The sequence below is a fragment of the Harpia harpyja genome, chromosome 15 (genome assembly GCF_026419915.1).
Source record: "Harpia harpyja isolate bHarHar1 chromosome 15, bHarHar1 primary haplotype, whole genome shotgun sequence".
NCBI classification, from domain to species: Eukaryota; Metazoa; Chordata; class Aves; order Accipitriformes; family Accipitridae; genus Harpia; species Harpia harpyja.
In genome coordinates, this window is record NC_068954.1 from 29555281 (window position 1) to 29576327 (window position 21047).

The 21047-nt window shown below is 49.7% G+C and overlaps 1 protein-coding gene across 2 annotated transcripts; it reads right to left on the bottom strand.

Annotated features, from left to right (window-relative positions):
* Positions 1–1519: 1519 nt before the first annotated feature.
* Positions 1520–20215, bottom strand: ACVR1B (activin A receptor type 1B). Of its 2 annotated transcripts, none has more exons than XM_052809516.1 (9): positions 20044–20215; positions 10651–10890; positions 9228–9476; positions 7739–7969; positions 7183–7350; positions 6462–6618; positions 5819–5943; positions 5031–5161; positions 1520–4836 (listed from the first exon to the last, which is right to left on the bottom strand). In XM_052809516.1, exons 1-9 carry the CDS (start codon positions 20150–20152, stop codon positions 4711–4713), a joined length of 1536 nt encoding a protein of 511 aa, XP_052665476.1. In that variant the 5' UTR covers positions 20153–20215; the 3' UTR covers positions 1520–4710. The 2 variants fall into 2 exon arrangements, with proteins under 2 accessions (XP_052665476.1, XP_052665477.1); XM_052809517.1 differs by lacking the exon at positions 20044–20215 and adding an exon at positions 11502–12603.
* Positions 20216–21047: the final 832 nt, after the last annotated feature.

The following is a 21047-nucleotide window of genomic DNA, read 5'->3' on the forward strand; positions in this document are numbered from 1 at the left end:
CGGGAGAAATCAGACAGTTTTCCCCGGCGCAGAAGCGATGCTGGGCTTTGCCGCTGCCCCGAGCCGTACCAGAGCCTGACTCTGGCCAAGCATCCGCAGCTGTTTCACCCCACAGGACACCACCTCGCCCCCAAAGCCGTCTTTAGGATTTAGTTCAAGGCAGAAGCTGGAGGCAAGGGACAGCCGGAGCCCTGGGCCGTGCTTCCAACACGGGCAGACTGGAGGATTTAGCTTTGCCCGTGCTGAGGACGGGGACGCGGAGGAAAGAACAATTCCCGGAGGCAGACGCGGTGTCTGCTGCGGACATGTCGTGCAGCTCCAGGCAGCCCCTTGCTGCACTGCACCGGGAGGTAGCAGGAATTTTCCAGCTGGAATTGAGGGGTTTGCCCAGATGTTTATTTAAAATTTGCCAAAAAAAATCAGTTTGTAACAATCCCACTGGCGTTCCACCCAAGCATCCCGCCCACAGGCTGTCCAGGGGTTACCAGGAGGCAAGCATGCTCCCAGAGCTGAGCTGCTCCAGCTTGGCAGCGCTTGGGGAAGGACAGGATTGATCCCACCACCCACCCCAGGGGCACCAAACCACAACCCTTTACCAGGGAGCAAAGAAGAACATCCTATCCTGTTCCCAAAATCTGGCAGCCCAGTTAATGACTTGGCCCCTTGGCCAAAACCATCCCAGACCTCTTTTCCCATCACATTTCCTAGAAGAAGAGGAGTAAAGACAATTTTTGCTTTTAAAAAAAGCATACTCTCACCTCACCTGCTGCCTCGATTTCCACTATGAGGTTAGAGTTTCCTGGGGGCTGTGGCAGGAGCTGCAGACAAAGCTGGAAACCAAGGAGGGGCGAGCCCAGATGGCAGCTCCCCCTTCCCCACCAACGCCATTAGTCTGAGCCCAAAGGGGACGCCAGGCCCCCGACGGATTTTCCCCTTGATCCGCTCACAACATGCTCATTCATGGGAGGCTCTAATTAGGGAGAATTAGTGGGGGTATTTTGCACAGCACTGCTTGCCCTCCGAGCAAACAGGATTTTATAGGGATGCTGGGCAGTTTGGACTAAGATTTATCCTTCTTTGAAGCTGCGGCTTCACGTACAGAAACCCAGGGGGGTGCTTCGGGGACCTGCCTGCCATACCCCCTCCTGCTTCCAATTACTGTCCCCCAGAGAGGGAGACCCAATTTCAGCTGCTCGTCCCTGTGTGGGTTGGAAATCCCGCTCTGCCACATCCTCACCTCACCTCTGCTACAATCAAGACGTCCCCTGAGCGCACAGCGGACGATGGAAGCTGCATCTCTGCTAATAAGGGGAATGTTCAACATGAAGATTTGGTGAGCAGGATTCCCAGGGAGATTTTTTTTAGCTGCGGATGAACAACCCCCCCCCCCCCCCCCCCCCGACGCTTCTCTGGGGACTGGGGGACTGTAAGCTCTGCCAGTCTTTGCCGCTCGGTTCCTACCCCTCTACGCCACGGCTAACGCTTTGCAGCAAACCGCGAGAGACTCCAACACCTCACGTGAATAAAACAAACTTTTAATAATGTACAGCAGAAATCGACAGCCTTGTTTTATATTAAACAAAAGATTTCCTATATTACATTGTATTTACATTTGCATACTGAAGAGGTAAAGTGTCTAAGTGGCTATTTTACAGTCCGTTTCTAATAAAATATACAAAACCAAACAAATAAAAGGGGCAGATAAGTACCAAGAGATCTGTTCTGAAGCCAGCGTACCACTGATTAACCCTGCACCACAGATGAGAAGCACAAGCTCCATACCTCTGCCTCTCCCCAACACCATTTGCCCTCGAGTATCTGACATCTCCCCTCCTCGTTTTGAACTGCTGCGGCGGCGGTCTCTTGTCCTGAACTGTCTGTAGTGTTGCATTTTTTTCCACAGCTGCTGCAGCTCCCTCTGAGCCGCGCAGCGATTCCTATGTTTGCTACCAGTCAGCTAAGTAAGCACTGCACCTCCCTGGCACATGTTTGCATGAAAAGTGCTGTATAAATGCTACATAGTCAGCGTTCCCATCTCGGATCCTCCTCCTTGGTTTTGACCATCTCATGATGGCATCTCTCTACAAACAAGGCTTCTTCTGCAATCCTGCTTATAGGGGATACCCTGTCGCCCTGCCCTCACCCCTTCTAACCTTATCCGGTCTGACACCGCTCCGCTGTCTGCTGTTTGGTTTAGCGCTGAGGCAGATGCATGTGTGGCTACAGTTGGAGGGGTGGGTGAGAGAGTCAGTGCAAGTTACGTAGCTGATTTAATGTCCTCGAGAAGCAGCCTGCACAGTTAACAGGGACGGGAGACTCGTACTCAGAAACGAGAGCCCGCAGTGCTCACGGAGGAGCGCGCAACAGACGTACCTACCAGCGTGACGGGCTTTCCTACGGCAGTTTATTTCACAGTCGCTAAGACTTCCTCCCCAACCCGCCGGGACGGGCCATCGCCAGGGTCCTGTTACAGCAGCTGAAGAGTCTTTAGGGTACCTGTGAAGTGCCCACCACCTCGGGTTTCTAAATGCAGAAGGGTTTGGTTAAGGGACGTACGGTACTGGAGACACACAGGGTAACCTCTGGCTGAGACACGAGTCAGAACAAATCGGAAAGGGAAGGGAAGCTGTACATTCACAAAGCGTACACTCCACACTGCTCCATGAACCAGCCCGAAGTCTGCTGGCCCTCCCATGACAGCTCTGCACCGCCCGACCGCTAAACTCTGCGGGAGGATGCAAAATGGCTCCAAACACGATGCAAAAAACACGCTCCTCACTTTACACAAAGTCACAGACAAGATAGGGAGTCTGGGGGAAGACGGACACATGGACAGATACACAGACAGCAAGAACAGAGTGTTTAAAAAAAAAAAAAAAGTTAACCCCGGTGGCCGGAGCAGAGATGAAACCTCACCTTACAGAGCAGGCGCAAGGTTTGAGTAGAAACAGTTCCAGTGTAAATCGAGCTGTGTGCATTTGGTTTTTTTTCTTTTTTTGCAGTGATTTCTTTACAAACAAACAGGTCAAGAGGTAATAATTATAGATTGTTTTTCTTCTCTTATAAAGAATTAACAATATTAAAAAAAGTTAAAATCCAGACCCTCCCATAAAATAATAATAATAATAATAAAAAAAAAATAATCAAAACCACTCCAGTTAAAAGTTATGGCTTCAGAGTTATATACCGTAGATACTGACCTAACCACCAAACAAACAGCACTTCTCAGACTGCCTTTAATGCTGCAATCAGCACGACAGACTCAGCCCTCAGCTACTTCCATTTTTTGCTAGGCCCAGCTGTAGACAACAGTCAAAGCAACTCTACTTCACCCTGATTCGGCATTTAATCAAAAGAAAATTCATGCAGTTCCCCCCACCCCACAAGTTATACACAGCCACTTCCAGATTATGAGATATTTATATATGTATATTAAAAAGATGGACATCGATTTCCAAACCCACACCCCGCTGTCAGATCCTGCCAGGCGCCGAGTGCCTCTCGGGAGGTGCAGGGCACACCCAGGCACCCAGCTCCCTGCAGCTCAGGCCCCACGCTGCTGAGCGTGCCTGTGAGGGTGCCTGGATGGTGGACTCGGGAATTGGCATTCCTATGAGAACGGTCTCCTGCATTTCCCCATGGCCTGGTCTCCTTCCAGCTTGGCGCAGTGCCTGCTCTATCTCTGACATGCATCTCAGCTCCGTGGCATCTCCCCCCGCCCCAGGTCTCTCTTTCCACTCTACCAAGAATTACAAATCCCAGGGGGTCAAGACAAAAAACCTGGATTCCAGGAGTGAAGTCAGTTCCTCATTTGTTTTGTCTTAAAAAAGGGAGGGGGTGGCAGTGAGGCAACCTGATGGGAAGTTCCTGCAGCCGGCATATGGACAGCAAGGCCACAGCACCCATCGGAGAGCTAAGGATCTTGTTTTAAGCAGCCTGTCCAAGCTAGACAATGCTCACTACTCAACAAGGAGAGCACCAGCGCGCACAGCTCAAAAAAAGGACACTCTAGATTTGCACATGCACAGAAAGCACGAACAGAGATGAGCCACCCTACGGGCAGACACTGCACGTCTACGGAAGGAGATGAACAGGCACAGGGGACACGCGCACCTTGCGCATGCATACACCATTGCGCACACTGACAGCCAGTCAGATTTCTGTTTTTGACTTAGAATTTTTCAAGCTTAAGAAAAAGGAGGGAAAAGGTTTCATGAAGCTGATAAACTGTTCAGGCTCAGCCTCTCAGAAGGGAGCACCATTTGTTTTGCAAATGCTTTTTCTGCATTAACGTGCCAGTCCCTGGAAAAATCCTCAGAGTACGGCAAGAAAACCTTCCCTTTCCCTTCCCACTCCCAGCACCTAGCACCCCGGCCTCAAACACTGCCAACGGGTGCACCGCGCGCACTGAACTTTACAGGGATTTCCATTAAAGAAACAAGAGTTACAATCATGGCTGAGATCCCTCAGGTTAAGTCCCTCTCAAGTCTTCACGCTGTCAGGAGGTGATCATAAAAGGTTTCTGATTGTTTCATACCCAAGCAGGGAAGAGAGCAATTCAATAGGCTCCGTCACCCCACCTAGCAGCCTGTAGGTCACGCTGTCTGGTTGGTAGCAGTAGATTGGGCAGAAACACGAGGTAGGCCTCCATCACACGTCTACTCTAGCATGGCAGCTTGTGTGCAGTTTCCTCCTGCTGGGGCTCAGAGCCTAGATTTTCACATCTTCCTGGACACTGAGCTGTGAGAGGGTTTTCTTAATGCGGAGGGCGGTGAGTCGAGCCGCTCCGTTGGCGTACCAGCACTCTCGCATCATCTTACCCATCACCCGTAGTGCCTAGGCAAGAAACAGTGGCAGATGTCAGTGCTCTCCTCTCCCCCGACCCCAAGTCGGTCTGCCAGGCTGCTGCTGCCTGGCTGGAGACTGATACAGCCTCCACACCTCCTAAAATTGGAGCTCAACTTACAGTACTTACTCTTTACTCACCTTATTGAGGGGGAATGGGACGTGAAGATGAAAGCAGACCTTACCTCGTAGCTTTGCCACCAGTTCGGGATATTAGGCCGTAGTTTCTGATCACATACAACCTTCCGCATCTCCTCAATAGAAGGATCAGAGGGTACGAGGTCATAGTATGGAAGCTGATACTCTTCGTGGATACCTGAAAGGCAGAGAAGGGGAAATGCAATTCCTCGGAGAACGGATCATCACCACAGTGCTCACTGAAGGCAGACTGATACTGGTTTGGACTACATGACTCATTGCTGAGACGCGTCAACACTTTGCAGTTATTTAGAACAGAAATGAAGAATCTGGGATTTGAGTTTACAAGAAAAATTCAGGGAAATAAAATGCAGCTGCCCAAACTGGAACAGAGTCAGCGTGCTGCGATCAACACCTCCCAGCACAGAGGCAGGGTCACCGAATCTCGACTGAGATGAAGGCAGCAGGACTGTCACATGCACAATGGTGCTGCACTCCGGCCTGCAGCTGCATGTGCCAAGACGCTCATTTATACCGATTCAGGGGAAGAAAGTCACCCACCAAATCAGCACCACTGCTTCCTTAAAATCCACCCAAAGGAACATCAGCCACCAGTCAGAGCATTAACCCCCACTTCCCCACCTAGGCCAGTCCTAACGGTGGTCGCGGGTCACTCCTATTAACTCCCTCGGCAGCAACACACACGGACATATCGTCCCGCAGCCCTGTTCTCCAGGGTCCCTCAAACCTCACCAACACCTGATCAACAGAAACACCAAGGCTGGGAAACCCAGGAGCAAGCCAAGCCAAAGGCACGGGCACACACAGGGATTACCTCCTGCATTGCACCTTCGAGCAATCTCCCAGTAGACCAAGCCCAAGGCATAGATATCGGCACATTTAAATGAATCAAAATGCTTCATGTTAATGGTTTCATCCAAGACTTCAGGGGCCATGTATCTGCCGAACAGAAAAGGAACAGCATGTTAATTTTGAGAGGGCATTCTCCAGAAAACAGTAAATGGCAAGTTTTCCCACACAGCACTTCCCAGCAGACAAAACTCTGCTCTGCACAGCCTTAATCAGAACAGAACTGGGCCCCATGGTCTAATAGAGTGAATGAAATAACTCAAAAAGAATAGCAAGTTGGGAAAGAGGTAAAAACGTCCAAAAGCACATCGGGCTCCAGGCAGCAGGCCCCAAAAGGCTTTTGAGAATGCCAAGCTTGTTATCAAGTATTACAGGAGCTCCCTGGTGCTGAGTTTACATAGCTGGCCTACACCTCTCAGCTTGATGGCACCTGGAGACGAAGGTACTGACATCCCTTCAACATCAATCTGGGCACAATGCTGACGCTCTGTGAGACACTTGGAAATGCTTAAGACAGAGAATTTCAGCAGTGCTCAACCAGCAGCTCAACCATTTGCTAGTCACACTCCGACGCCTTCAAACTCTGGCCAAGAACGCCGTTCTCCTACCGTTTGGTTCCGACCCTTTGATTTGGTGCAATATCAATCGTATCCGTAACTGAATCATGCCGGACGGCCAGACCAAGGTCAGCAATGGCACACGTGCCATTCTTCTTCACCAAGATGTTTTTTGATTTCAGGTCTCTGTGAGCAATCCCAGGCTTTCCTAACAGAGCAAAATAAAAAGTAGCGGGGGTCAAGGTCTGGTGAAATCTGTTAGTCACACTGGCAGAGGGCGTACCGGATTTCAGGGCGTTAGTTAAACTCTCAGTGTTGCAACACATTTTCCTGTTTGGATACACTGAAGAACAGAGCAGTGCTGACAGCCTATGGTATGCAAAGGCCCCACTTACGCTTCGAAGGCACTGCTGATGCAGTAGCATCCAGAGGCCTCAAGAGGGACATCAACTCCCATCGTCCCAGGCATCAGACATGTTGATGTGGATGTAAGGAGTTTGTAATTCTGCTGCCGCCTGCACTAACATCCCACCCAAGCAGCACCAATTTTAGGATGGGGATGCGAAATGCTGATATAACTCCCAGGAGCTAGCACAAGGCTAACCCACTTTGCATCCAGCCAAAGCAATCCCTCTATTTCTAGTCAATACTGACCAGATGAATCTGGGCTGAATCAGCCAGTGTTTTCTGTGCAGCACATCAGTCCCCCTCGTCAATTCTGCTTTATTCTCCCCTCAAGAATTCCCAGCACCTTTTCAAACCCTGCTCTTACCCTGAGTGCCCACAATCTCCATGTGTAGATGGGCCAGCCCACTAGCAGCAGACAGGGCGAGCTTGATCATCCCCTCGATAGTCACTGTGTATCGGTTAAGGTAGTCAAAGAGAGATCCATGCTCATGGTAATCAGAGACGAGCCACAGCTGAGTCCACGTTCCATTATCTGCAGCAGGAAAGAGACTGTGCTCAGACAGATACAATGCAGGGATGGCACACAACCATCGAGCATTTTGCACCCCATCTTTTTGGTACAGAGAAGAGCTGCTGGGTAAGGCTACAGCTCAACAGCCAACCTGGGGGCAAATAAGGTAAAGAACTTTAAGGCAAAACACAACTTTGTAAGGTACAGCTAATGCACCATCGCACCTCTCAACAACAGCAGTAATTTTACCATCTTTTGGCAAGAAACATTCAAATACCTAGCTATTTGAAAAGCATGCTGACAGTTTTCTTTAGCCATCTAATTGTACATCCAAGTGAAGAAATGCAAGTCCCAGGAGCAGACTGCACGCTGGTGAAGTCTCTGGTCTCAGGACTGGGGCACTTTTTACCTTTGTTATCCGCAGCAATAAATCCCAGGATGTTCTCATGTCGCAACATAACGGTTTGGTATATTTCTGCTTCCCTAAACCAGGAACGCTCCTCACGTGAAGAGAAGATTTTTACAGCTACGTCACCTCCACGCCACCTGCCACGCCACACTTCCCCGAAGCGGCCTTTACCAATGATCTCCTGAAGGACAATCGTCCGAGCCACAGTCCGTTGGACAAAAAGCGGCAAACCTACGGACAAGAAATTGGAGGAATGAATGCCTGTCACAGCAGAAGAAACTCCTGAAACCCCAGAGTCTGAAGTAGAGCATCATCAAACCTAGAAGGCTCTACATTTGATAACAACCAGCAGCCTAAGCAAGACCCAAACCAGTAAATGGTGGTAGCTCCTGCGTAGGATGTGCCATTTGGCTGCTTGGACAGCATCTGCATATCACTTTGAAGTAGCTTGCAAACCACCAGTGATTAGGCACAGAGCAGTTGGGGAACTTCTGCTCTATGGCAGATCAAAGTAACTTTAGCCTGAATATGCAAAGAATGGAACTCGTTGAAGACAGACTCTGCTAAAAAGCAGTAAAACCCCAGAAGTTCCCTTAAAAAAAGGAGTCCTAACATAGCTGCCACCTCTTACATAAACTACAGAGCTCACCTGCTGAGAGTACGTACAGAAGAGATCCCAAAACATTTTATATATAGCAGATGTGGTGCTAAAGGTTTATTCCCTGGTCAAATATCAGGTTGCTATATTCTCTCCCTCTGTGGATTATCCTACAGTTTCCATCTGCTGCAAAATACCTTTTTTTTTTTTTTTAACCTAACTGCTTTCATAGCTCAAAGTCATGAATAAAACTATGACTTCCCTGTCTGTTCTGGAGATGATTTAAGTGCTACAGAAGTGAACAGTGGACATTGTTCACTTTGGAAGACCCAAGGATTCTTTGAGATGAAATGGGCTGTGCAAATGCAGTATTTGCACACTATAAAATTTTCAGCTGCTGGGATGGTTCCCATTTTCCTGCCAGCTTTGACGCAGGTGACATCCTGCATCCTCCTTTGAAAGCCAACAACCCACAGGTTAGCAGTTAATGTCTGTTTCCAACCCAAATCTAGTTCCAGGGCTAAATTTGAAATAGATGCAGCCGTTTGAGTTATCCTCTTGCAGAAATGGAGGAAAGCTACACAAAACTATTTTTACACATCAGCAGTTAAGGAGGAGTTGAACTCCTCCTTAGAGGACTTCAGAACTTAAGAACTATTGCTCTTAACTAGCCTAAGCACTGAACACTGACCGGGGGCTGTGGCTACAGCGTCTACCGCATGACTGAATTTAAAACACGCCCTCCACATTACTCATGACAGGGCAACCTGAACGGGCTGATGAGGCAACGGGCTCGCAGCCGTGCAAAGCTGTGGCAACCAGGAGCCCAGAACAGACTACTCCATTACAATTACAAGTTCTCATTCGTCATTTCCAGTCATATCTTAATACCTGAGCCAGAGCCAGAGGTGGAGAGATCGTAGACTAGATCTTGCAAGGTCTTATCCTTCGACAGGCACATTTCACATGAGGGGTCTTCCATGTCCAGCCGCTGACGATTGTGATAGACTCGTTGGTGGTGATGAAAAACAAAGACTACTATGATCATGACAACAAACACAAGGAAGACAGGTCCGGCAATCACTGCCACCAGCTCCACAGGACCCCAGCTCGATGGGGGTTCGTTATCTTTCAGGTGTCCTTGAGAGGAAAGGGAGGAGAAAACCAGACACTTTTACAAAATTATCACTCCTTCACAAGCATTCTTTAAGGACTTTCTTCTTGTGTTTTAATTATCCTCTCAGAGCCTGGACAATTTTAGCTTGCTGTTCCAGGATGGCAGAGGACACATCAAGTAACAGCGTTAACATGGGACTGATCAAGTCACCAGGCAAACTACAGCTAAAACCCCCCAAAGAAGATGGTGCTTCAGTTGTGGGATCAGGGTTTATTGGCACTTGCTATTTAAAAGAGGACAGGAGCCTGTTCTGGGCTAAATTTGCTAAAACAGCCTGCATTTTGCCTTCCACTTGAACTCTCCAAGTGGGAGAAAAAACCACCAGTCAATAAGGACTCATTTCTCCCTCTCTCTCCTTTGCCCTGTAACACCCAGTGAAGACTCGTACCTGAAGACAACAATTATTTGTCTTTTTGAGAACAGATAAGACTTCCCCACTGCACCCAAGGAAAATGGATACTGCAGTCTTCATATGACCCACTAAATAACAGCCCAAAACGGAGAGTAACGAGGTATGAGGAAGTACCACATGCCCTCTCTGTCCCAGGAATTAGAAAGATGCAGACGTTTCCCACACCCTCACTCAAAGGCAGGGCTGCTGCTTCTTTGTGTATTCAGAATCCGGGCACCCCTCCACCCCACACACTTTACTCTGAAGCTGCTGCAACATTCCCATACTCGTGGCTCATCACGGAAAAGATCTGCAGTCCTAGAAGAAGGAAAGCCACTCTATCCGATAAAAGGCAGGCTACAGCGCAACCCAGTGCCAGAAAAGGGATCCGAGCTGTGCCCAGGGAACACGCACCATCCTCAGGCCACTGCAGGCACAGAGCATCATGCAGCAGAAGCTTATATTACCCAAACTTTGGAAGCTTCTCCTACCCTAAAGTAAAACCTCATTATCTGGTGACATTTTGTCGGCCACAGGGGAGTTCAAGCAACTTCGCATTTTAATTCAAAGTAGTTTGTTTTTATTTCCACTTTACAGATCAAGGAAATAAACCTAGCGCTCAAGTTCACACAGCAACCTAAGGGAAGAAGTGAAAACAGGGCCAAGAACTCCTTATTCCCAATCCCAAACAGACAACTTCTCTCCTCCCCACTTCAAACGGACCATTTATTTAGCTCTCTACTCACCACTGGGAACCATTAAATCAATTTTGTTGCAAAAATCAGAGTAGCAGCAGTGAGTATTACGCAGATCTTCTGAACTCAGACAATAGAAGGGTTTCCCAGCAGGAATCAATTTTGCTTCAGGAATGCAGGTCCGAACATGATGTTTAACACCATCCAGGTTGAAGACCGAGACCATGCACGCACCATCCGTTTCACACGTGGAGTTTGCTTGTTTGCAGTCGGAGCACAAACATGTCAAAGCTGCAGAAAGCAAACCAAGACCACCTTCTTAAAACTCACTGGAGACCAATTCCTCAAACAAGAGAAAACTTTCTTTAAATTTCCCATTTCAAAAGGAACGGGCCATTCTTAGGCTCAGGAAGAACTGGCTTTAGGAACAGAACAAGTCATACTCAGTATTTCAGACCCGCGAGAACCCAATTTAAGCACAAAATACGATGTGGAAGCAGAGGAGCCTTTCCAGAAGGCGACTGTCCAGACAGTCCTTTTTCCTGCCCCTGATGCAACCACTAACAGTGATGACCCAAGTCATCTCTGCAAACTAGGCTAGATTTTACTGAGATCCACTCCCAACCCAACCTAGGGTCAGAATTCAAATTGAAAACAACAATTACTCAAACTGACAGACTTGATTTCACCCAAACTCGCTGTCCGGGCTTCCTCAGCTACGCCGAAGATGAGCTGCCCGTTACGGGTTAGCGAGGGACGACCACCCCAGCTTGCGGGAGACAACAAACAGTTGGCAGATGCCAAAACAAAACCAATTCAAACTGACTACACAAGCCAAGCATGCCACACCCAACTAGATCAGCCACTTATTTAGTAACTGCTTTCCTGATCCGAGACACTACCTTGGGTCAAATAAATTCCTGGCTTTTTGCCTGCTCTCCACGAAGATTATTTGGGTAAAGAGCGAAGGAGAAACTCCAAGGCAGATTCCCACATTTTTCCGCCTCCCAGCTGTCACTGTGCTTTTCTCAAGCTGCCTGAAAAACTGTAAGCAAATCCCCAGGCATCGCCATCCTTGGGAACAAAGAGCGAATACAACAATGTCAAGAAGAAGGGTGGGGCTTGTTTAGCAGCACGCAGTATTTTCTTCAGCTTTCATCAGATCTTTCAGCCTCCCCGGAGGGATTCAGAAACATGTACTTACCCGCTGCAGAAATGGTCTTTCAGGTACAGAGAGTTTGAAGAAGTGTTTTAAAAGATACAACCACCACAGTTAACTCTCCCCAGTCCGATAGCTAAATCCTCTATGTCTGCTTGCATCCTCTCGGTCTAAAGCCATACACCAAAGCCACCGTCAACACTCGTGTGTGTGTGTCAGCCACCTTCCCGTGGGGCAATGGAAATGCTGAGCCCTCAGCCATACCATCTCTGGCAACCAGCAGATTTAAGGAGCATCAGCATTCAGGGATATTCATGGCACTGGAAGAGCCTCTTGCTCCCAGCCAGCACACGATCCAAAGCACAGTGGAGCATTACGCTGCTGGGGGCATGTTACCTTGAGCTTAACGAAAAACAAGCAGGTCCTGATCAACCTCAGGGTTCGTTTAGGAGGAAGACACCCATTATCCCTTATCACCAGTGTCCTAGGTAAATCAGTTAGGCTAATTGCATTACTATTCACTTAATTCTCTCTGGACGCTGTGCTCTTCATTTCCTAGCTGTTGTTGTGAGCTACTTAACAGCTCCAAGACGGGCTGCAGTATTTCAGACAGGCTAAATGCAGATGCCGGTGAGTTTTGAACGAACAGATTCAAAACGGCAGAAGCAGTAAAAAGCCAGAAAAACCCAGAAGAGCTGTTAAGTGAGACGTCTTTAAAAAGCATCATGAGCAAACGTAGCTTATTATTATGTGCTTAGCATAGGCCAAGGAAAAGGGACATAGAATAGAAAATGGACAGGGCAGACCCTGAGATTGAACTGTATTGAGAAGGGTTGAGAGCACCATACCCATCAATTATGCAGCTTTTAAGGGGAAACTTTATAATGAAAGGAAAAAACCCACTAATGTTCAACTCAACAAACAGCTCCGAGTACAGCGTTTTCCAGTGGTCAGCAGAGCACAGACAATACAATTTTCTGAAAAATACGCACGCTTGGCGGGGGACAAAGGTTGATTATAATGGAGATTTTACGAAAACGCGAGAAAGGAAAGAGCAGCCAGGGCGCATTCCTACCTTCAAGTATACTTAAAAGGAAATAGTGTTTTAAAGCATCTCCTTTATTACTTTATCAAAAACTCAAGGTACAAATTAAAAACATTTAAACCACACAAGTTTCACCATGAAGGCTCTTTTCAACTCGATTTAGATACAGCAAAACTGAACTTTGTTCCTGTTATAATCATTTCTAAGGTCTCAAACCCAAGATAGAGGCTACAGCAGTTTTGCTTCCAGAAGCTCAGAAGTAAACAAAACACTTCAATGCACTAATAAAACTGGTTTTGTAAACTTCTTATTGAAGTATGTGGCCTGAAACTAAGAATGCCTTTGAGAAGGAAAGCAGAGGAGCTGGTTGTATCTGCTCAGTTTCATTTGTAGAATTAAAAGAAAAAAGAAATCAGTTTACCTGCAAGGTACGATACCAGAGCCCCAGTGCACAGGGACGGAGTAAGAAGATCCTTATCTGTTCTGCACAGAAAGCAGAAGTTTCCTGCTAAGGAGGGGCATGCCCCACAGAGCGCGGCCTCATTTCACCTCGTGGTGGTGTCGGCTAATGTTCCCCCCTTTGAGACAACTGCTTTTTTTTAACAGCAATTCTTATGTTTGCACCTCAAAACCCCCTATGGTAAGGAGAGCAGTGTGAACAAAGAAAATGAAGTCTTCAGCACACGTGTGTACTTCTCTATACCTTTCATGAGGGACCCTCAGGGGGCTTTACAGATATTCCTGTCCAGAACCTCTAGGCTGCAGGAAGGCACTCTCAAATTTTAGGAAAGATGGTCAGATCCCTGGGTAGAAGCTGAAGTCCAGCTCCAGCCTCCCTTGCACAGCCAGAAGTCAACTCTGTCTTTATTTTTATTACGAAAAAGCTCAGGATATACATCTACTATCGCTACAGCCATATCCTCCCCAAGCATCACCTACCGCCGGCTGCCAGTGCTGCAGAGAGAAGGGCCCCACTCCTGCAGGCACCGGCCATGCCAGGGAGGAAAGGCCTGTCTGCACCGGGGCTCGCCGGGAACTGGGGAGCTTCCGTCGGAGAGGAGAATTACAGGGCAACCTGCGCTGGTCCAGCATTTCAAGTTTGATTAAGCAGAAAGGAAAATTCTTCTCGTATCAGTAGCACCAGACGCCAGGAAAAAGCAACTGTTGTTTCGCCTTGGGTGGGGGTCAGAAAATGGACAGGTACACAGAGCCCCCCGCCAGGCATCTCGGGTGCTCCTGAGAGCAGCCGGGGAGGCCTGGGCTAAGCAAAAGGAGACAGGAGTGAAAAAAAGCATTTTTCATGCCAAGAGCACTCTTTTTATTTGGGAAGAAAAGCTCCTATTGAGCAAAACATATAATCTACTTAATAAAAGAAACTGACTGGGCTGAAGAAAATAGATGGGGCAAAGGAAAACAAAAGAGCAGTTCACACTGCTGGGGCGGCGAGTTCCCCTCTCGCAGAATGCCCGGGGATGAGTCTGCATGGAAGGTGCTGCAGAAGTTGGCAGCAGAGTCTGCTCTATCTGCTCAGCACACTCTTTCTGACATTCTGCTCAGAGACAAACCCAACCCTTTAAAGAAGCTGTTTAAACAAGCCTAACATTAAGCTTCAGATCCTCAGAACGAAAGCTTTGTTCTCACTCAAGAGATGGATCAGGCTCGTATTTACACTGAAGCAAACCCTCACTGTGACTTAATCCAAGGCAGAGTGCAGGCGGTCGTGACATCAATCGCAGGAGTGAGCCAGCCCGGTGTGGGTCCTCACCACTCTTCCTAAAAACCAGAGCAGTCAGTCAGCACTGCCAAAAGACAAACTCTCTCTGATCCTCAACTAATGCAGCCCAGGGCTCGGCTGCTGGGCTGGGTGACCCCTTCAAGTGGCCACCCTGAGCCCGAGAAGGACTTCTGCTCCCCGTGAGGTACACAGCGAGGGTCACGGGTTACAGGCAGCAGCAGTATTGCTCCCAGCAGGAACCAGGGGCATGGAAGTATCAGTATCCCTTTGCATTAACTACAGCAGAGAGGAAAACAAGAGAAGGCCCTCTTGTACCAAATTCCCCCATTAAAGGTGATGCGTATTTACAAAATGAATCCAAACAAACAGGTGGGGGTCCATGGATTAGAGCTCCAGGCTCCAGTGAGACTAAAATATTAAGCTCTGACAGTCAAAGAACATTTCTTTTTTTTCCCCAGCAACTATCTGAGCTCATTTTGCACATATTTATTCTCGCACAGGATTGCATGTGTCAAGATGTCTCTGCAGCTAGACGGGAAACTTTCACAGCAAAATCTAATGTAATGGTGTTAACCACCTTTTGGAATACATTTTCCAAAATCTCCTGAAGCTGTGCTATGCAAAATGACATTTTCTCAGGGCTAAACACTACCTGATCAAGATGTATTAAGATAATTAACCTGAAGATGATCATTGGTAAAATTGCCAATAACCACCCACGTATTTACCAGATAAACAGATTTTTGCAGAGATTGTAAGCTGCTGTTCTTTTTCAACAGTTTGAATCAAGGCTGGAAGAACAATGATTCCCCTGACTTCTGAGCCTTTATAAGGCTCTGGAACAGGAGCTGCAATTTATTATGTCTCTGTACAGCACCTAACTTAATGAGACCCAATCTGGTAGTGATGTTTTAATGCTGCAGCAGCATAATGTTAGCAAGAGAAATGGAAAACAATTGGGTTTGTACCTCTGCTGTTTCTTTAGATGCTATAATGAAGAGAGGGACATGTGTAAACATGCTTGGAAGAAAGAAATACCTTTCAGTGTTTCACTATATGCTGTGCTGAAATAAATAAAGAATAACCTTTATCACAGAGTGTTTTGCCCAAGAGCAGGTTAGGAATAAAATCCATTCCCTTGTGGCAAGGGAGCAGAGGTCTGTTCCAGGAGTCTCTTCATGCTCCTCTTTCAACCATATGACCCCAAGACACTCAAAGACATCTGCTGAAGACTTTAAAAACAAACATTTACTTTCCATTACATTCACCTCGATTTTTCTGCTGCCTGGGGTCAACAACTGGGATCCCTACATCCTTATCTAGGACACGTCCGAGTCCAAAATGCCCACCTTGCATAGCACACCAGTATTTTCTCCAAGCCCCAGTCAGCTCACCTACACCCACCACCTCCAAAATCAAGTGCAAGGCTAGTTCTGGGTGCCCACACTGCCCCTGTTTCCTTACAACAGGAGCTGAAGAAATGAGTATAGATTTGCTCTTCTGTGGATACAGTACCACCACCTTGAATATCTTTCCTACATCTCACTGCCCCATCAACTCCTCCTACTTTTGGATCTCAACATTTCTTTTGTTCCTTGCTGGTGCTTATGAAATCTACTGACCCACTGCTGCTAAATGAAACAGAGTTAAAATTAGTTACAAAGTACTATGAAAAAAGCACTTTCACGCAAGTCATCCAGAAACTAAAAATTATACTAGGATATTTAAAGTTGGAAACAAGAGTCCCAACTTTTTCAAGCTGGCTGCAGTCCCCTGGCACAGGTTGAACCTGACATGAACACATCACGGCTGACGAGAAAACATACACTGAATGGAAAAAAAAAAAAAAAAAAGGCAGAAAGAATGTGCTCTCACCTTTAAAGTGAAGAACGTTCCCTGCATCTACTCAGGTAACACAAAAGGAGAGCTTCTAAATGAATTTTAAATAAGCGAATTGACAGGAGTCTCATCATTAATAGGTTAATTAGAAGAAGCCTTGACATTTCTGCTGCTGTTGTTCTTCCACTCAGAAAACAGACATATGGCTCCGAACTCCCTCTCCAGGCTCTGGTCTGACACCTATTTTGTGTTTTAACTTGTTAGGAAACCAGTTTAGGAGCCACCCATACCATACCAGTACTGTGGAAGAAAGTCCTGCAAACTAGCCGCATGGCAAGGCAGATGCACAGGTCATTATTGATGGCTTTCAAGACTTAAAACCAATGCTGCGTATTCTCAGGCAATTGTCACATGCTTTTTCAGAGTCTAAGTAACGAGTTGTTTAATGTGCAGTTATATTCTGGCACCCAGCGGTCCACAGGTTACTTCCAAGAAGCCCACAGAAGGCAGCAAGCACTAGAAAAGCAAGCTTTTGTCAAGGGGCTTTAATGCACAGGGAAGTCTGCTTTTCTGATGAAAAAAAAAAAATATATGGGTCCACAATCAAAGAAAAGGGAGGCTGGAAAGCCAGTGGCTTAAATAATAAGGACAAAAGAGGTCTCCCACTCTGCACGACTGACTGCTCACACACGAGGGCCTAACTCTACAAGCTCAGCACCAGTGAACATTTCATCCCTGTAATACCATCGCCAGCGCTCTCCCTCGAGATGAGCAATTCCTTCTTGGTCTGCTCAGATAACCGCGCTGGCTGTGCGGTGGAGAACATATTTCCACTGGTCAACACCCAGTGAACTTTGCTTGCTGTTAAGAGAATTGACGTTTTACTTCACTCCTTTCGCAATAGCGATTTCCGGAGCATCTACTACTGGCAGCGGACGGCGTACCCGGGGAAAAAAAAATCCGAGCTGTCTGGCCAAGGAGCTGAAGGAGTTCAAGAATGCTTGTTGGACACTGTTTTTAATTTCCAGTTAGAGAAGTCTTTCTTGGAAAGTTGTAAGATATAACTTATGGACCACGCGGAGTTTGCCTGATTTAACCGGGTAAATATTTTAAGCAGGTGGTAATAATAAAATCTGCTGGCCCAAGATTGCCCCCCACAGTATTCTTTTGCTTTATTTCAAGCATGCAAACAAAGCTTACCTACAACCAACCTATAACCATCGCTGCAGAGGCAACTTTTTTTTTTCCTTTTCCTTTTTTTAAAGGAAGGAGCGTGGGGGAGTGTTTTCTACTCCATTTACCGATGCACACAGAGGTTCACAACTCCTAAGCACTGCAGAAATTAGGATGTTTGTCCAACCTACCCTGAAGTAAGCAGCTGTTAAGATCTCTTGTATAAAGCACAACAGTAAGGGCAGCCCGTGCTGGCTGAGGAGGCACACTGAGCGTGCATCATGGCTGCTCAAGCAGCAAACAATTCACAGGGTTAGAGTCCCTGTTCCCTGCCATCCTGCACCCAGCTCCACAAATGCAGCTCCCTCACGCCCTTGAAGCCAGGTTGAGCTCACACCTTTTACCGGACAGCGCGAACAAAAATGTACAGCACATACTGAGCGGAAACAATAGCCAGTCCTACAGAGCCCAATATCAAAGCCACTGATAGTCGGCTGAGTTTCCAGGAGATATGCACAGTCAATTGGCCCTTTCCTGTTTATTTATTTATTTATTTTAAATAAACACCAGCTGTATATAAAATGCAGAGTGAAAGTCTGAGAGCGGACGTGCGATGAGTCTCATTTGGTCCTGCTTTGCCATTTGTCACAGAAAAGCTGAGCCACCTTCCCAAGGCTGGATTTTACTTTAGGTTAAAACAAAGCACAGCCACTCTCCCCTAAAGCACATTTGCATTACCAGATTCAACAGGACTCACAAATACACCCCTAACCTACCGCCCTAGTGGGGTTTAAAGCCATTTTCTGCAGCTAACAAGTCCAGATCTGCACGCACAAAGTTATTACCTTCTGACAGTCGGTTGGTAATACATAACACGAACGGCAAGAGGATTTGGGAGGAGAAAAAATGTTTCAGTGCGGCTCCTGTTGGAACAGGTACCTGCGTTACACAAGCAGCGATCGCCCCCGATAGCCACAGAGAGATGGACTGCGCGGTGAAGCCTCGGACGCTGGAGAGGCCACCAGCCTGTCCTCTGTCCCTGCCAACAGATGCTCAGAGATGCTTCGGGCTTGTCCACCTCTGGGGAAAAGGGCCAATCTCTTCAAAAGCGTGGAGCTGATACCCCTCACTCTCCCCCCAGATGTGGCAGCGGTTGCACCCCCCCAGGTAAAGAAAAAGGATCGCCACACTGAAACAAAGAGTTTTCCCTCAGTCACCTCCCTCCAAACAAATATTTACAGTTGTTACAATCCAGAGGCACAGGGTTTTAGAAAGGTTTCTTTTAAAAAAAACCCCAACCACCACAGATTCCAAGAGGCTATATATTAAGCACACACTGCAATCTCTGGTGCACGGGGGGGCTGCCGAATTCCCCCCTCTGCCGGGTCAACAGGCCGATGGGAAGAGGCCACAAACTCGTTAGGTCTGACGGAGGCTCAGCAACAACATGGTGGCACTTCCCACCCCGGGGGGCTGATCCGCCCTTCCAGCGCCTGCCCCACACCAAGCCTCTACTTCCCGGGGGGCCGCAAAACACCCCCGGTGACCCACGCGCCCAGGACCCCAACACACACAGGACCCCCCCCCCCCCCTCCCAGTTCTTCCTCACTCTGGGGAAAAAAACCCATAAATTTCAGTTTCCTTCGTTATCTCCTGAAGACAGGCTGGAAGACTCCCATTTCTTTTCCCAGCCAAAGCCAAGGCGAGCGTGGGCCTCCTCGGAGCATCCCCCTCGCACCGCAGGACTCCCCCCCGCACCGGGAGGAGACCCCGCTCTCCGGCCCCCATCCCCAATTGCTGTTATCTCTCCAAACACACAACCGTCTCCTCTGGGGGGGGGGGGGGGGGGGGGCACGGCCCCCCAAACAAGCTCAAGGACCCCCTACACACCCCGGCAAATGCCCCCCACCCCAGCCGGGCTCGACCCCCGCCCCGGGGGCTCGGTGCTGCCCACCACACCGGGGGCCCAACCCTACACCAAGTCCTTGATGCCTCCAAAGAACCCCCCCCACCTCCCAAGACCCCCCCAATCCATGGATCCCCCCCCTGTTCCTTCTCCCCAGCCTGAAAACACCCGCCTCTGCCCCCCCCCAGGGCCGCCTGTCCGCAGCCCCCCTCCAGGGCCCTCCCCGTAGCCTACAGAAAACCCCCAGGCCCCCAAATCCCCTCGTACCCCCTTCCCTCCTCCCCCAGGACCCCCCTAAAATCTCAGCCCCCCCCCTCACCTACCCCCACAGCCCGCCCCGCGCCAACCTCACCCCCAGGCCCGGGCTCGCTCCTCGCCGCCCCCCCCCCCGCTCCCCTCAGCCCCCCGCATCGCCTCCCCCCTCGATTCTCCTCATGGATCCCCGCTTCCCTTCACGATTCCCCCCCCCCCCCCCTCCTCCTCCTCTCCCCGCCGCCTCCGGTTCCCCTCACGGCGCCGGGCGGGGGCGGGGCGGCGCGCCGCCATGTTGTGCCCGGTGCGGGCCGGACCCGGGGGCCACCACTCACCACGGGCTCTGCCGAGAGCCCCAGCCAGGATCAGGACGAAGAGAAGGGCGGCGGGAAGCGGCGGGGGCCGGCGGGAGAAGGGTGGTGGCAGCGGCGGGGGGGCGGCCATGGCGAGCGGCCGCGGCCTCGGTGCCGAGCGGCCGCCAGCGCCTGCGGGGAGGGGCGAGCGCCGGCGCGCGGCCTGGGGGCGGGGCAAAGCCTTAAAGGGGACGGCCTCTTAAAGGGGACGGCCTCTTAAAGGGGAGGGCCCGCTAGGTGCGGGTCGGCCGATACGGAATTGTATTGGGGGGGGGGAAAGTGTGCGGTGGTTTTCGTGCGTGATTTGTGTGCGGGTGTGTGTGCACACGGCTGACGCACCACCGGGTGGGTGTGTGGAGCGTGCACGCGTGTGCACCGTGAGCTGCGCGGGGCACGTGCGGCGCGCCCTCCCGCAGCGTGCTGCGGGTGCGCGGGTGGGTGCGCGGGTGGGTGCAGCGTGAGGCTGGCAGGTGCAGGCAGCTGCAGGCAGGGGGCTGTGAAGCCACAGGCCTGGGGCAGCTGGTGCATGGTGGGGACTGAGCCATGCCCGGGCAGGGCACCCCAAGCCCCGGGCTGAGCACCCCAACTCCCGGGCAGGGCACCCCAAACCCCAGGCTGAGCACCCCCAAACCCTGGGCAGGGCACCCCAAATCCCGGGCTGAGCACCCTAAACCCCAGGCTGGGCACCCCAAACCCCAGGCTGGGCACCCCCAAACCCTGGCTGAGCACCCCAAACTCTGGGCAGGGCACTCCAAACCCCGGGCTGAGGACCCTAAACCCCAGGCTGAGCACCCCCAAACCCTGGGCAGGGCACCCCAAACCCCAGGCAGGGCACCCTAAACCCCCGGCTGAGCACCCCAAACACCGGGCTGAGCACCCCAAACCCCAGGCTGAGCACCTCAAATCCCTGGCTGAGCACCCCAAGCCCTGGGCTGAGCACCCCAAATCCCGGGCAGGGCACCCTAAACCCCAGGCTGAGCACCCCC